At 49.2% G+C, this 17,443-nt stretch overlaps 1 protein-coding gene across 1 annotated transcript in view; it reads left to right on the forward strand.

Moving 5' to 3' along the window:
- The window catches only part of LOC138521935 (E3 ubiquitin-protein ligase TRIM39-like), a 145,874-nt gene that overhangs the window by 24,828 nt on the left and 103,603 nt on the right, over positions 1-17,443 (forward strand). The window contains exons 4-5 of the mRNA XM_069635109.1: positions 1,672-1,694; positions 5,627-5,730. Coding sequence (XP_069491210.1) covers positions 1,672-1,694; positions 5,627-5,730 — 127 coding nt within the window. The remainder of the gene's footprint in view (positions 1-1,671; positions 1,695-5,626; positions 5,731-17,443) is intronic.

Raw genomic sequence — 17,443 nt, forward strand, 5'->3', positions numbered from 1 at the left:
GAGGAACACAGAGATAGAAGGAGAGAGAAAACTAGACAGCAATGACTCTGAGAGAGAGCGCACACCAGACTACACTAGTGCTAGGGATAAACCACACTGACAAAGAGACCAGAGTGAGCACACCACACTGTACATACAGAGAGAACCAAGAGAGTGCACTTCACAATACACCTCAGAAAGAGAGGGACAGCATGAAAGACCGCTCTCGCCCACTGATACACCACTGTGCAGAGAGTGGCACAATCACAGAACTGGACAGGGAGAGAGTGAGAGAGAGAGAGAGAGAGAGAGAGAGAGAGAGAGAGAGAGAGAGAGAGAGAGAGAGAGAGAGAGAGCGGCACACCCACAGAGCTGTCAAAGGACAGAGAGCAAGATACGGCGATAGAGCCTGGAGAGAAAGAGACAGGGAATGATAGGGGGAGGCAGAGAGAGAGACACACAGAGCGAGCGAGAGCGATGGGGAATGGGGTGAGAGAAAAACAGACAGCACTGATGGAGAGAGAGAGAGAAAGCCTGTACCATACCATGGATCTAGGGAGTAATTGTCACTGAGACAGCACAGAGAGAGAGAGAGAGCGCTAGGTCAGCGAATGCTGTATTGTGACAGCTAGTCTAGTCCAATGCCCCAGTAATGCCCTCTAATGCTGAGTGCAGTATGTGCAGTCTCACATGTGTGCAGTTGTTGCCATTATACGCAAAGTGCAGCTTCAAACTCCTCTAATGCCAGTTAGTGCCTGGCATGCCTGTAAAGTCACTGTATGTCATGTTCATTCCCATTTGTGTAGGTGCTGCAGATGCAAAGTGCCACCTCAGCACCTCTCAGTAATGCCGTCTAATCGCAGTTAATGCCTTGTATGTACGACAAAGTCACTACATGTAAGTGCAAGCTCAAATACCCCAGTAATGTCCGGCTCTGGGCCGCTTGTCTGAGCCAAATGTTCCTCCCTCGCGCCTTTAGTTCACAGTGGCTCCAGTTCCCAGCACAAACAATGTAGCTATGGCTCTGGCACCAACATTTGATCGCCAGTTATGGATGCCCGCGCTTTCGCTGCAGGCTACTACTCTGCTTCCCAGACACCACGTTGGCGACATCAAGGTGATGTGTGGCAAGATGGAGCCTTGTGTCTTCTCTAGAACTTCAACAACCATTAGAAACCAGGACAAACAGCATGACTCCTTGTGCATCTCTATGACCCACACACACGCAGACACACACACAAACATGCACACACACACATTGAGCATCTACCTTCCTACACATGCACACTTGTGAACCTGCAACGCACACTGCACTGAGTACAGGGAACCATGTCCAAGCTGGCAGAGTGTGTCAGCAAAACCAGCAGCTCAGAAGAAACTGTTTAGAAACCCCAGGATATGGCTTTAAAGCGAGAGGACTGTAGGTCACCTTCAAGGTTTTGGGTGACGTTTTGCTTCCATTACTCAGAAACACCAGATAGGGTGTGGTTCTGTGTCTGATTTTGTGACACACAGCTTTGCATTGTTTGACCAGAAACGTCCCAGAAGGTTCAACTGATTCCTAGACTAGATAATGCAGCAACCTAACTCTTTCCTTGAATCACAGCTCAGGGTCTCTGTAAAATGGAAATCAACGTTTAGAACAATGTGGGATGACTATTTATCTTGTCCTCTTTCTCTTTCTCTCTCTAGGATGTGAAGAGTGTCTTGAGCAGGTATGTCTCCTCTTGCCTTGATGTGCCCTCAATGTGGACTCACTTTTATCCCAGTGGTTGTCCTCTGTTCCTCACATTTATTACACACTACAGACCCCGGCTCCATCTTAACTTCTGGGAGATTTAGCATTTCTATGTGTGATTTAAAAATATATATACCCCCTGTATGCTTGCTTCCCTGACTTGTATTAGCACTTAGCTAATTCCACATCACTGATCCAAGGGAACTAGCAAAGATGGCTGACTTGTGGGTCTCTCACCGAGTTCACCACAGTGATCAGGGGACAGGTAAGGCCGGCCAACATTCTCCTTTCTTACAGGGCCTCAAAGTAGAAGTGGGTAACCCCTCGTGGCTGGGTCCAAAAAGAAGAATGGCACCACTAACCCAAAGGTGAGTGGTGGTTCCTCAGTAATTCCCAGACTCCCTAGCACCTGCTGGGACTGTAGAAAAACTGACCATCCCAGAGGTCAGCCTAGCTGTCCTAAAAAGCCTGCTGAGCAGAGTGCCTAAAGCATGGCCTCTGGGCACTGGGAGACTTGCCCTTGTGCAGACATCCCAGAGATGTCTTCAGCTTTGCTTAATGTGGGAGGGTCAAGCCCCAGAAAGGGGACAGGGAGAGGGGTATTTCCCTCCAATACGTAGTATGTCTATTCCATTATAGTGCACAGCCACCCTACCACTGGAATCAGAGACACTACTTCCAGTGCCACTGTTATTGACAGCACTTTCTTTGGGCCAGAGGTTCTAACAAATAGTCCTCTGCAGGCCACTAAGTTATCTAGTGCCCCCTTAAGACGTTCCCTGTCGCTAACATTTCCCTTCAGATAGTTAATGGGAAGTTAGCTCTCCCTGTTAGTGTCCATGAAAATGTCCCTGGCAGTTTTTTCCTGGGAATAACTTGGAAGAGAGAGGTATCTTTAAAGGCACCGCTCTCATCCCAGGAATTGTGAAGTTAAATTCCACCCAACATTTCTATGGGTTTTTACCGGGCATTTTTCATCACTGATATGATTTTCACTGCTTCTTTCTGTAAAGGATGGGTGTAGGCCCATTAATATCCCTGTCCCCCCCCCCAGCCCGCCACCCTCTCCCCTACCAACCCCCACCTCAGTGAAAAATTGGCAGTAAACAAATACAATGAAAAGTATATTGCAAAAAGTGATCTATGTCTTTTAATCACCTACTAAAATCTCACCTGTCCTAAAAGTCGTCTTGAAATGATCACCTACCGAAATCTCAACCTCATAAACTTACACTTAATTTACCAAAAAGTTGACCCCCCCAAATCTCGCTATTAGTATTTAAACATAAAGATATGAAAGTGAAGCAATACAAACGGGGGCAATCCTCCCTTTACCCCCCAATTCTATCAGAATGTAGATATCCCCGAGCCCTCCCTCTCCTCCTGGGCATCTCTCATTCAGAATGGATCATGTAGAGATTCCTGAGCCCACCCTATCCTCCCTGGTAGGTCTCTCCTTCAAAACGTATCATGTAGAGATTCCTGAGCCCACCCTCTCCTCTGCAGGGGTCTCTCATTCAGAATTTATCAGAATGTAGAGATCTCTGTGCCCACCCACTCCTCCCAGGTGGTCTCTCATTCAGAATGTATCAGAATATAGATATCCCTGAGCCCACCCTCTCATCACCGGGGGTCTCTCATTCAGAATGTATCAGCATGTAGATATCCCTGTGCCCACTGTAAGAAAGGCCTGGTATCAAAGCAAGACACACACAAGTGATCACAGTTCAATGGTGTTTATTAAACTGTAAAATGGGTGAGATATACGCCTTATCTAAACCTAATTCTAAGATGGGTGCAAGCTACGACCATCAAATGATAATAATACTGTCCAAGTGGAGTCTAGTCAAATAGAAAAGGCCTATACCAAGAAACCTATTGCCAATCCTTACTGCTATGTTACAAACTATGTGTGGGATAATGTTCACAAGAAAGAAAGAAGTGTTTACAAAATAATAAGTCAGGATGTTATTGCCGGGGTCTCCCTTCCCCACGTTTTCTAGCACGGGGCAAGACGGGACTTGTGAGCGCAGCACACTCCTGGGCTTCTAAAGCACACCGTTACAGTTCCTTTTCTTTTTATATCAGGACCGTCTGTGTCCAAGACTCTTTCATGCAATGTCCCTGGCTTCAGAGGGCCTGATGTATCACAAAACGACAAAACAAAGGTTCCTTCTATTTCTCTTTACGTCAGGCGATTACTCTTCACCCGTGGATCCCCCTCAGCCGGACTCCTATCTTCTCACAACGTTAGCCTCCCTGAGTCGTGCTCAGACCAACCACTCACTGTGGACATCCCTCAGTCGGGTTCACGTTTGCCATCACAATCTGCTGCATTTTCAATTACAATCTCTTTACTTGTAGTATCAGAGAGTCTCAATCTCTTTTTAAACATCCAGCTAGTTTAGGTCCCCCTCATCCGCGCTCAGACCTTCTAAAGCACTTGCCAACTTCACTCACATAGACTTCCGAAGGGCGATCACATCTCGCTGGGTCGCTCTTAGTGTCTATAACAAGTGCGGGTTTCACACACCCACGGGTTGCCACAGCATTTCCCTCAGTCGGGCACAAACGCCTGTTTCACAATTCCCTCGGATACTTAAACATTTAACAACGTGTCAAAGACTTTCGATTGTACAAGGGATTTGGCTGGACCCTTGTATGACCACCTTGACACCTCACTTCGGCCTTCCCTATGGCCTCCTGGTACTTGTTGTTTCTATATCTTTTACGTTCAACACAGTCTTTGTTCAGGACAGATGGTAACAGCCCGAGGCCTCCGAATGAGTGCCCATGAGACGCCGGACCATTCTATCTCTGGTACCAAATCGATCACAAATGAGCTTTGTACCTTTAATCTTCTTAATGTTGCCACTGCAACTTTGAGCCTAACACAGTGAGGCCCCTTATCAGGTTCTTCCGACTCACCGGCTTTGCTGAACTCGTTGGTGTTTCTTTTGCTGCTGTAGTCAAGGACGGTACCACGATGGCAACCTCATCTCTCCGCCCTGGTAATCAGTGCGGGAGTGTTCCATATACCACTGACATCCGTCACACCATTCGCCAACTGCGATTCCCGGCCTTATATTTCTTTTGTCAGAGGCTTTGCGGGACTGGGTTGAAAAGGGCATGGGCAACTCCCTCCTTGATGTCCTTTCAGGTCTCGCCACCTTTCTCCTTCTTTTGACTTGCGTCCTGGAATCGCTGCTTCCTCATGCACTTGGCCTTGCTCAGAGTGTGTTCTCGTGCTCCGCCTTTTATCCCCATGGGGAAGGGAAAAGGCAGTCAGGTGTGTGTAGTTATCGCCAATTGCCTGATTCTGCCTGACCCTTGTTTGGGACATGTCAGGTATACGTCTCTGATGTTAGTCCGTTGTCTTTCATGGTATTCGGTCTGTGAGAACATGTTTGTGTCAAAAAAGGGGAGAGGTTGAGTTTATAGATATCCTACAGAGTAGGATGGGGAAAATGTGTTATAAGGAAGGGGATACCGCATCTCACCCTTCAGTGTCCCACTTCCACTCCCCGAAGACCCCTCACCCAAGTGATCCTCCCGTACCAGGAACTGGATCCGATAGCGATGGCCGTGTCCTGGCCACCTGGATGACAGATCTCTGGGGACTAATAAGTGTGACACCTTCAGGTTTCTCACACCATCCTCTCCTCCCCGGGGGTCTCTCATTCAGAATGTATCAAAATGTAGATATTCCCAAACCCACCCTGTCCTCCCCAGGGATCTCTTATTCAAAATGTATCAGAATGTAGAGATCCCGAGCCCACCGTCTCCTCCTTCCATCTTTAGGAATGGGGTCTCTTTTTCCTCCCCCTTATCTCACCGTTTAGACCCCCTTTACTCTTACTTGTCACTGGAGGCCGAGGGTTATATACAGCATCTTTCTATAATTCTCAGGTGCAGTGAAGTGAAGGCTCTGAAGCCCCAGGAAGATGCCCCTGGAATAGAGACAATGCTGCTGAGAATCAGACGCCATGCGCAGCTGCTCGCAGAATTAAAAGGTAGATATGAGTCCAGGCCCACCCGAGAGGTAATGTTGATCGGGAAGGCTTTTCCAATCATCGCAACACACTTATTTAATTGAAATACATGTAAATATGCACAGCTCAATGAAAAACCAATATGTCGGCATTCTTGTACTTGTATCGGGCACAGGTAGATAGCAAGCAATGGAGAGCGTCACAATGGTTCAGTCCAGGAGCCGAGAGCCGCATACCCTGAATGCTATTACCTGCTGCACCAAGTGTTTAGAGAAATTCCTTATATAGCAAGGTCTTCCGGTTTTTGTAAACTGCAGGCATAATGGTGCTGTGCAGAGGTGGGTTAGGGTCGTGTGCCACAGTGCTGGCGCATAATGGAGATCTTTCTCTTCCTGTTTTTTTTGCTTGTGGGCATTTATTTATTTCCAGTCTTGCAAAGATGTGGCATCTGGAATTGCTCTGGCTTCCTAATTTGACCAGTTCCTTGGCTAGGTACCGGTGTGGCTGTGTTACCACAGCCTTGTATGTAATAAAGGCTATTTTATTTTTTTTTTATTTTTTTTTATTTGTTTTTTAATCTAAAAGATTTTTTAACAAACGGCGGCTGAGACCTATCCGTCAAATTTGGTGGTCAAGTTCACAAGGCGTTTCCTGAAGCCTGTCGTGGGAGCAGCACGTTGAAGATGAAAGTCATGATGTTTATTGTTGCAAATTGCCACGACTGTTTGTCGCCGTCTATCAGTTTATTCCAGCACGCTTCTTCATCTTGTAAGATAAAGTTTGTGAAAATGTCTTTCAAATAGGTGCGTCGGATATCTGTCGTTGACGGACAGGTCAGAAGAAGATGGCGTATGGTTTCCTTTGCCGAACTTGATTTGCAAAGCCGGCAACTGCTAGTAGTGGATAGGTGTCTGATCGATAGGATTTCGTTAGTTTCCAATAGATTTAGTCTTATTCTTAGGTAGTAGTTTCGCGCCAATCTATTCGGAAATAATTTCAAATATGGTTGGACTGTATCAAGTTTCTTGCAAAAGACTGGTAGATGGTTGGTAAGTTTGTATCGCGTCGCCGTGTCGGTGGTGAGAATCCAATCCAGTTCTTTGATTTTTTTCGTGACTCTGGCTGGATTGTTGATAAGGTCCTCCTTGCTACAAGCCACTGAGTCTAGGATGGATAAGATTTTTGTTTCCCAGTGAGAGAGCATTCGACAAGTTCCAAGACGGAGTTCTTCGCTTATCAGTTTATAGGCATATGGAGCGTCGTTCTGAATGCACTTCCGATAGAGCAGGACGCTATTACAGTCGATTGATGCTTTCAAAGATGAGAGCGTGAGTTCACGTCTGATCAGTGTTATTGGCGTGGATTTGGGGAGACCTAAGACTGTTCTCCAGAAGGATGCTTCCAAATTCTGCCACAGTTCTTGGGGGATGGTTGGCATTGCGTCCACACCATAAGTCAAGGATGGTATGACTTTTTTTTTGTAAAAATCTCGTACTGGAATGATTGAAAAACGGCCAAATTTGATATCAATGGCTTTGCCTTGTGTCGCTAGTTTTGTGGTTTTTCCACGGAGCGCCTCTTGCATCGCATTGTCTCTTTGAGAGCTGTCTAAAATGACTCCAAGATATTTAAAACTGTGGACTTTTTCGATGGTTGTTTCGCCTAGTCTTAGCGGTAGGGTAGATTTCTTTGTTGCAGATTTCTCCATGACCATCATTTTAGTTTTTGATTGGTTAATTTCCAGGTTGTTTGTCGCAATATATTGTTTAAGGTTTGTTAATTGCCGTTGTAGTCCTATCGGAGTGTTGTCCAGAAGAATTAAGTCGTCTGCGTATAAGAGCCGACTGATCTGATCTCCTCCGAGTTTGGGGGGGAACGCTCGAGTCTCTTTTTCTGAGTCTTGGTAATCACCCAGATAGGACCAAAACAGGGCGGGGGCCAGGGGGCAGCCCTGTTTGACTCCTCTGGCTGTTGTTATTTCTTTGGTTAACAAACCTTGTTGGTTCAGGCGTACCCTCATTGAAGTGTTGGTATATAGGGCCTTGATGGGGTTGAGTATGTCTGGGGGACATTTCCATAGAGCTAGTTTCCTCCATAGTCTTTCCCGGTCCACTTTGTCGAAAGCCTGTGTCAAGTCGACAAAGGCGATGAATAGGCGTGGACGGCCCTCCATGATTTTACTTTTCAGGGCGCTCAGTATTAATATGTTTGCATTTGTCCCCAGATTTTTTTTGAAGCCAGTTTGTAGTTTGTCGTTGCAGGGAGATTCTTTTGCCCAGGCAATGAAGTGATTTAGCAAAAGAGACCCAAACAGCTTTCCTATTGGGTCAAGGAGAGCGATTGGGCGATAGCTAGTAGGATCTGTCCGGTTGCCCTTCTTAAAGATAGGTACCACGTTGGCACATTTCCACGTTGGAGGGATGGTTTTTGTGGCGGAAACTCGTCTGAAAATTTGACTCAACAGGGGCGCCCAGGTTTCCGGATGTGCTTTTAAATCAAAGTTCGTGATGCCGTCAGGGCCGGGGGCACGAGATGGTTTCAGTTTTTTGATTAACATTGTAATGTCTTCGATGTTATCTAAGCATCTCCAAGAGGTGTCGTTATTTTCCATCCTAGAGGTTTCTGTCGAGGTGCGCTTAAACAGGGTGTTGAAGTACTTTTCCCAGGCCAACTGACCAATACCGTTCAACTGACTTGGGCGCTCGCCTGGAGTTGTTGAATGTAGGAGGGACCAAAAGTCTCTTGCGTGATTGCCTGTTATGGCTTTCAGGATGTCTTCTGCGTCTTGTTGGTAGAGCTTGTGCCGGTGGCCTTTTAACCAAGATTTGTATTTTGTATTTGCTTCTTTCAGGACGGTCGTAGCCTGCGAGGGGGCAAGTTTTCGTGCTAGCCTTATTGTCTTCCTTAGCTCTCTTTTTCGTTCGACAACCAGTTTGTCATACATATGTTTTTGGTCAGCTGCCCTTGGCTTTTTGGTCTTGAAAGGGACTCTACAGACAGTCAACAAAGGTGTATAATCAACCGCCAAAGTGTGTCGGTATTTAACTCGGTCGTTGTAGAGCTTAGAGATGGTTGTTATTGCCTTTTCCGTGATCCGGAGTCTTGTCCCTTGAGCGTTAAGATCGAGTTCTGCACACATTGAGAAGTTTTTCGGCGGATTTGTTGACCAAGTAGTCTCCAGCAGGTTGTGGTCGCTTTCCCTTGTTTTGATCACATTGAAGGAATTAATGTGAAGTAGTAGAGGACGTGATACCAGAATGTAGTCGATTGTGGAGTTTGAAATCATTCCTTCCCAGGTTGGAAGTCTGTTTGGGTCAGCAAAGACTTGGTCCAAGTTGTCGAAAGATCTCGATTTCATAAGGTTTTGCCATTTGGTGGATCTCTGGTCAATTGGACGTTTTTTACTTTTGGATGCCTTTGACTTTTCGCTCTGCTGGCTATGGATGTTTAGATCTCCACATAAGACTACATAGTCTGGGTGATGTGTGACTTGCGCCCAGTCCAGTTCTTGTTCTATTGTTTTAATGAATTTCCCACACTCGACAGTTGCCGGGTTCCAATAAATGGTGACAATTATGATTATTTTCGTTGTTTGTTTGTTTGATTTTTTGTCTGTTGTTTCCCAGTTTAGTTTGACCATCAACATGAAGTGGCTTTCTTTTATTTTTTGTGAGTCCGTTAGGCCTCGACCACCGCGGATGGCGATGAGCAGCCCCGCTGTAGGGCGGCCTAAGAGGCTTTTCTTGGCCACCACAGTGTGGGTCTCGTAACCGTCGAGAATTGGTGGTAAAAGAAGCCATGTCTCCTGAAGACAGATGATGTCGTAGGTTGTTAAGTTCCTGGATCCTGGGGTTGTTAGGTGATGAAAGCCTCGAGTGTTCCACGAACACATTTTTATTTGGTCTTGGGCTTTGAGGATCTGGTGGATGTAGGTGTTGCTGTGGGATCTTCTCTTGGGTGGCTATTTTTGTAGGTTTTGTTTGAGGGCTTTCGGCAACCAAGACCAGAATGATTGGGGAGGTGAGGGTTGAGATGTTTTTGCCACCCCCTGGTATGTCTCGTTTTGGACTGTCCTTTGGAGCTTTGGAGGCTCTTTTGAGTGATTGGTTGTTACGGTTGTCGCAAGTTTTTCGATTTTCTTGAGCGTTGGAGTCGGGTTTTCCAAACTTTTAGCTGGTCTAGTGTGATTTGGCTTTTGGTTCACTTTGCTCATGGCTAATTTTTGGACCCTCACGGGAGTATTTACTTGTTCTTTTCTGGACAAAGGTCGGGGTTGGTGTGACGGTTGATGGTATTCAGTTTTCCTTTTGGGTTCTTGAACGTAAGTGTTTTCTCGAGAATCACGTGGTTTAATTTCTCTTGATGATCTCGTGAGGTCATACCCCATAATTAAGAGTTCTTCAAGGGCAGACTTAAAAGCATTATTGATTGTTTGTGATGCTATGTATAAGTGAGAAATGGCTTTGGGACCCTTATGACTAGGGTCGACGATCTGGAGGTCTGCTGGTTTAACTGAACTGAGTTGCGGGATGTAACTAAACAAGTCCATCACTCCTCTTCTGTTTAGTATCACTTTGTCAAAATTACCCGGAATCTGCTCAAGTTTCCATATCCATCTTGTTTGAGTTGTTGAATGGTATTTATCAGTTTTTGATTTGTAAGTTGTCCTCATAGATTCCTTTACGTGGTTTCTGACTTGTGATTTCTGCGCCTGAGCTTTAAGTCTGCAAGAGGGGGGGCTGCTGCTCAATCTTCGGGTAAACCTTATTGAGTGCCGACAACGTTGGGCTTCGCGTTTATCATTTTCTGGATTGTGGGGTTTGGAGTTCCTTTCAACCCTCGTTTTTCCCAGAAAGCAGTCCTTTGAGATGCGATTAGTCAAGGTCGACTGCTGTTTTCGTTCTTTGTCGGTAAGGCCAAGTTGTTCCGTGGTCACTCGTTTTGTGACGAGGTTTTCGACCGGGATTGTACTTGTGGCTTGTAGAGTTGTTGTTCCTTGCACCTCATCAGATTGAGTTGTGGATTGGTCTGTAAAATGTTGAGTGATGTTCAGGAGGTCTTCGTCGTTCAGAGAGGTTTCAAGTTCTTTCTCGTGGTTGGACTTGTTTCCTTCTCGGTGTGGTTTGGCTGTTCCTTTCTCTTTTGACTGGTTTGTTGCACGTGTTTGGGTAACTAGCACTGTTGATTTAGCAGGAACCTGTAGTTGGAAGATTGGTTCAAGTGCCATGATTCCATTTCTTTTGGAGTTTGCTTCTTTCCCTCCTTTTGGTAGCGTGAAATTCTCTTTCGTGGTGATTGAAGGTACAGTTAAATCTATAAAGGGGAGGGTTTGCGTGCCTTTGGAGGTTTTTTGTGTCAATGCTTGCGAAGAGGGACACTTGGTTTGATACTGATTTAGGAGTAAGAGTGTGGAAGGTTCTTGAGTTTGTTTTTTCTCTAACGACTGGCTCTTTGTTTCTAGGGCCAGGATGTAGCCTTCCAAGAAGGTTAGTTTATTTAGCATTGTCGTTTGGACCGATGTGTGATCTTTCATCGTATCTCCGATTGCTTCATACAATTTGACGAATGGATTTAGCGCTATTGATAGGGCTGACATCAGAGTGCAAGTGTCCAGTTTTTTGGGCTGGGAGTCGTTTAAGGGTAGGTGACTTTGTGAAGACGGTCCGCTTTTGGGGGGAGGTGAGAGTCGTATGCCAGGTGTCATGGCAGTTGTTGATCTTCTGGATGGGAGGTCAAATGAATGTCTTCTTTGGCTGTTGTAATTGTCCAAGTTTGAATAGAAAGAGTCTAAAGTTTTCTCAAACTGAAGACTGTTTTTTGGTCTGCCAAAGTGAGTTCTTTCAGAGACTCTTTCCTGGGGATGGTTTGTGGGCTTGGACGTCTCTCCTGGGGGTGACGGCACCGGCGCCATAGGTTGAGTGTTTTGGGCGTTGTTGGCGCTTTGCCGAAGATTTGGGGACTTTTCAAGTGTCAAAACTTGTGGTACTGGTGGAGGCATACTCGTCGGAGTGAGGTCTGATGGGTCCAATGGCGTCAAACTGTGTCGAAAGGGTGTAGACCTCTCCTCTTCCCGTATCTCTTGGTTTGGAGAGGACGTTAGAGGCTGGGTTTCTTGGACTGTGTTAGTGTGGTTGTGCAGGAGAGGTTGAGTAAGAGCTGACGTTAAGGTCGTTGTGTTGCTAACTGGAGGAGCAACTGGTATAGATATGGAACTTAAGGATGGGGGTGAAGTTTGCACGTTTGTCTCATTCTCGGGCTATTTTAAAGATGTTTTTGGCCGTTAGAAAGGTTGGGGGAAATGCAGTCAAACTGTTTGATGCCGATGATTCGTGTGGTGCGAGGGTTGAGGGGGAGGGTCAGAGAGGAGTAGGCTTCCACTTCCAGGTGGCCTAGAACTGCGGACTACTGCAAGCCTGAAACCCGAGGCTGGCCAGAAAGATTTGATAGTGTGCAGTCCTGCTAGTGGCTACTAAGCCGTCGGGGCATTTTTGTCACTTGGGGATAGCTTCGGCAATAACTATTTGAGGTCCATGCCAGTTAGCCATGATTGGATGAGTGTTTGATTGGATGAGTCATGATTGGATGAGTGTTTGATTAGATGAGTGATTGATTGGATGAGTGATTGATTGGATGAGTGTTTGATTGGATGAGTGATTGTTTGGATGAGTGATTGATTGGATGAGTGTTTGATTGGATGATTGTTTGATTGGATGAGTATTTGATTGGTGGGGTTCCCGAGAGGTAAAAACATGTTTTTTGAGGGGTCGATTATAAGAAATTAACCGGTCATCCATGACTGGATGAAAAATCTAAATGCACTTACATTTCACTGAAAATGCACTCATTGAGTTGTACATAAAACTCATCAAATCTAGCAAAATATATAGTGGTGTGAAAACAGATTAAGTCAAAATAACTCCTAAAAAAGGATAAACGGAAGGACTGACACAAATCATTAAAGAAGGGGGGGAGAAGTTAGAAGGGGACAATAAAAGGATAACCAGTCTTTTACGATTTTACTTTAGAGAAGGGAGGAATACAACTTTAAAATAAATTATAATTCAGAAAAAATAAACCAAACGGTTGTTGATATTAAAAGGAGACGTGCCAAAAGACTTCTTTCATTAAGAAAAATGTGTTGCAAAAATGAAAAGAGATTTTATTTCGGTCAGAAGTATTGTGGTGAAAAGACCGATCCAGTAGAATATGTGTGGCTTGGACCCTCCCCTTCCTGCAGTGGAAACTGAACGGTTCTGCAGGAACGGCTGCAAGGGCTGTTGTCGTCCTATACCATGTGTTGGAGGTCGTAATGACGCATGTACATATGTTGATAGTGTACGGTTAGTGGTTTTGCTTCCCTGTGATTTTCATTGATAAGAGTTGGTTCAAGGCCTAATAAATAGGAGTGCATTTGTATACATTCTGCCTCACTTGAGTTATTAGAGTGCTTTGTGTGTGCTTAATTGAACCCATCACCACCCACAGTCTCCCAAGTCTAGGCCTTACTGCCCAGTCACACTACCTTGATAGAGTTTGGCTAGACATTAGTGTCGTCCTGGTCACCAGAGTAGGGGGGCCTCTCAGAATCTATCCATAGGGCTGAGTCTGAAGATCCATCTTTACCACCTCAGTGAACAGCCTCAGTAGACCATGTTTCCTGATTAGAGAACCCCAAAAGGCCAATAAAGACATCATTTATATCCTGAGAGCGCTGCATAAGGGACCCCTTGGCCTCTGAATAGTAGGTCATACTGTACTCGTGACACAACAGTCTGGCCAACAATGTCTCAGGCATATCGGCTTCCCAGACTTCTGGACTTGGACCGGCTCAGACAATAATTTAGCTTCCCGGTCGGCTAGAGCCTGAAACTTAGCATTGACGCCTTTAGGGCTTGTGGTGTTGGGGTAATAGGGTACGTTTGTTCTAATGCACAAAGTTACTCTCCCAATGCAGTCAATTTCAATCCTTCGGATTTGAGAGATGCACAGGTAGGGGGTAATGCAATACCTCAGGGTCACTTTTAAATCCCCCCGAAGTATTGCTTGCAAGGACACTGAACCAGTATTGGGTTCAAAATAGGAGGTCCTTTTATCGGTTTAGGACGAAATGACCGAAAATAAATGGTCGCATTGACCATAAGTTCTAAAAATGCTACCACCAAAGGTTTGAACACCAAAAGTTCTAATCGTTGGTGGTAGCATTGTAAAAAAAAAAACAGGGGCTGAGGGGGTGTCCCCCGCATCGCCCCACTCACTATACTTCATGGTATAGTGAGCAGGGGTTGCGGGGGACACCCCCGCAGCCTTCCGTTACAAAAAAAAAAAAGAAAAGGACCCTGCAATGCCAATTCCCGATCCCGGAAGTGAAAGGGAACTGGCGCTGCAGGAACCCAGCGTGAAGATGCAGGTAAGTGGGGTTTGTTTATGTTGGGGGTGTGGGTGGGGGTGTGCTGAGGGTGTGGGTGGGGTGTGTTATGGGTGTGTTGTGTGTGCGTGAGAATGTCTGTGTGTTCGCATGAGAAAGGTGCAAACTTTTGGTAGTTCGCACCTTTCTCATGCGAACGATTTGCCCGCGGTACTTTCAGTCCTTTTATCAGATCTAGTGGCATGATCTGCCTGATCCAATAAAGAGGCTACATTATCTGTGATCTTAATGCCCTTTTCCATGGTCCTTTACTGTGTGCTGAGAATGTTAAGCTCTGAAAGAGTGAGATCTGTGGGTGTGTGACCTGCCCTATGGGGTGCCGGGGAGGACAAGCCGAAACATGACAATTGGACACACAGGGTGGTGGGGTGCAGTGGCGGGAGCTGGAGGGGAGGCACTAGGTGAATGGCAGGGAATGGGGGTGCACTGCTGGGAGCTTGAGGGGAGGCATTAGGGGAAGGGTAGGGAGTAGGGGTGCAGTGGTGGGAGCTGGAGGGGAGGCATTGGAAGGGCAGGGAGTGGGGGTGCAGTGGTGGGAGCTGGAGAGGAGGGATAAGGGGAAGGGCAGGGAGTGGGGGTGCAGGGGTGGGAGCTGGAGGGGAGACATTAGGGGAAGGGCAGAGAGTGGGGGTGCAGTGGTGTGAGCTGGAGGGGAGGCATTAGAGGAAGGGCAGGGAGTGGGGGTGCAGTGGTGGGTGCTGGAGAGGAGGCATTAGGGGAAGGGCAGGGAGTGTGGGTGCAGTGGTGGGAGCTGGAGGGGAGGCATTAGGGGAAGGGCAGGGAGTGGGGGTGCAGTGGTGGGAGCTGGAGGGGAGGCATTGGGCGAAGGGCAGGGAGTGGGGTGCAGTGGTGGGAGCTGGAGGGGAGGCATTAGGGGAAGGGCAGGGAGTGGGGTGCAGTGGTGTTAGCTGGAGGGGAGGCATTAGAGGAAGGACAGGGAGTGGGGTGCAGTGGTGGGAGCTAGATGGGGGGGCATTAGGGGAAGAGCAGGGAGCGGGGGTGCATTGATGGGAGCTGGAGGGGAGGCATTAGGGGAAGGGCAGGGAGTCGGGGTACAGTGGTGGGATTTGGGGGGAGGCATTAGGGGAAGGGCAGGGAGTGGTGATGCAGTGGTGGGAGCTGGAGGGGAGGCATTAGGGGAAGGGCCGAGAGTGGGGGTGCAGTGGTGGGAGCTGGGGGGGAGGCATTAGGGGAAGGGTAGGGAGTAGGGGTGCATAGTGGGAGCTGGAGGGGAGGCATTAGGGGAAGGGCAGGGAGTGGGAGGTGCAGTGGTGGGAGCTGGAGGGGAGTCATTGGGGCAGGGAGTGGGGGTGCAGTGGTGGGAGCTGGAGAGGAGGCATTGGGGAAGGGCAAGGAGTGGGGGTGCAGTGGTGGAAGCTAGAGGGGGCATTAGGGGAAGGGCAGGGAGTGGGGGTGTGATGGTGGGAGCTGGAGGGGAGGCAGGGCAAGGGCAGGGAGTGTGGGTGTGATGGTGGGAGCTGGAGAGGAGGCATTAGGGGAAGGGCAGGGAGTGTGGGTGCAGTGGTGGGAGCTGGAGGGGAGGCATTAGGGGAAGGGCAGTGAGTGTGGGTGCAGTGGTGGGAGCTGGAGGGGAGGCATTAGGGGAAAGGCAGGGAGTGGGGGTGCAGTGGTGGGAGGTGGAGGGGGGCATTAGGGGAAGGGCAGGGAGTGGGGGTGCAGTGGTGGGAGCTAGAGGGGAGGCATTAGGGGAAGGGCAGGGAGTGCAGTGGTGGGAGCTAGAGGGGAGGCATTAGGGGAAGGGCAGGGAGTGCAGTGGTGGGAGCTGGAGGGAAGGCATTAGGGGAAGGGCAGGGAGTGGGGGTGCAGTGGTGGGAGCTGGAGGGGAGGCATTAGGGGAAGTGCAGGGAGTGGGGGTGCATTGATGGGAGCTGGAGGGGAGGCGTTGGGCGAAGGGCAGGGAGTGGGGGTTGCAGTGGTGGGAGCTGGAGGGGAGGCGGTAGAGGAAGAGCAGGGAGCGGGGGTGCATTGATGGGAGCTGGAGGGGAGGCGTTGGGGGAAGGGCAGGGAGTGGGGGTGCAGTGGTGGGAGCTGGAGGGGAGGCATTAGGGGAAGGGCAGGGAGTGGGGGTGCAGTGGTGGGAGCTGGAGGGGAGGCATTAGGGGAAGTGCAGGGAGTGGGGGTGCACTGCTGGGAGCTGGAGGGGAGGCATTAGGGGAAGGGCTGGGAGTGGGGTGCACTGCTGGGAGCTGGAGGGGAGGCATTGGGCAAAGGGCAGGGAGTGGGGGTTGCAGTGGTGGGAGCTAGATGGGGGGGCATTAGGGGAAGAGCAGGGAGCGGGGGTGCATTGATGGGAGCTGGAGTGGAGGCATTGGGCGAAGGGCAGGGAGTGGGGGTGCAGTGGTGTGAGCTGGAGGGGAGGCATTAGAGGAAGGGCAGGGAGTGGGGGTGCAGTGGTGGGTGCTGGAGAGGAGGCATTAGGGGAAGGGCAGGGAGTGGGGGTGCAGTGGTGGGAGGTGGAGGGGTGGCATTAGGGGAAGGGCAGGGAGTGGGGGTGAGGTGGTGGGTGCTGGAGAGGAGGCATTAGGGGAAGGGCAGGGAGTGGGGGTGCAGTGGTGGGAGGTGGAGGGGCGGCAATAGGGGAAGGGCAGGGAGTGGGGGTGTAGTGGTGGGAGCTGGAGGGGAGGCATTGGGGGAAGGGCAGGGAGTGGGGGTGCAGTGGAGGGAGCTGGAGGGGAGGCATTAGGGGAGGGGCAGGGAGTGGGGGGTGCAGTGGTGGGAGCTGGAGGGGAGGCATTAGGGGAAGGGCAGGGAGTGGGGGTGCAGTGGTGGGAGCTGGAGGGGAGGCATTAGGGGAAGGGCAGAGAGTGGGGTGCAGTGGTGGGAACTGGAGGGGAGGCACTAGGGGAAGGGCAGGGAGTGGGGTGCAGTGGTGGGAGCTGGAGGGGAGGCATTAGAGGAAGGGCAGGGAGTGGGGTGCAGTGGTGGGAGCTGGAGGGGAGGGATAAGGGGAAGGGCAGGGAGTGGGGGTGCACGGGTGGGAGCTGGAGGGGAGACATTAGGGGAAGGGCAGGGAGTGGGGGTGCAGTGGTGTGAGCTGGAGGGGAGGCATTAGAGGAAGGGCAGGGAGTGGGGTGCATTGGTGGGTGCTGGAGAGGAGGCATTAGGGGAAGGGCAGGGAGTGGGGGTGCAGTGGTGGGAGCTGGAGGGGAGGGATAAGGGGAAGGGCAGGGAGTGGGGGTGCACGGGTGGGAGCTGGAGGGGAGACATTAGGGGAAAGGCAGGGAGTGGGGGTGCAGGGGTGGGAGCTGGAGGGGAGGCATTAAGGGAAGGGCAGGGAGTGGGGGTGCA

Source organism: Ambystoma mexicanum, chromosome 13 (genome assembly GCF_040938575.1).
Source record: "Ambystoma mexicanum isolate Mex_15411 chromosome 13, UKY_AmexF1_1, whole genome shotgun sequence".
NCBI lineage: Eukaryota > Metazoa > Chordata > Amphibia > Caudata > Ambystomatidae > Ambystoma > Ambystoma mexicanum.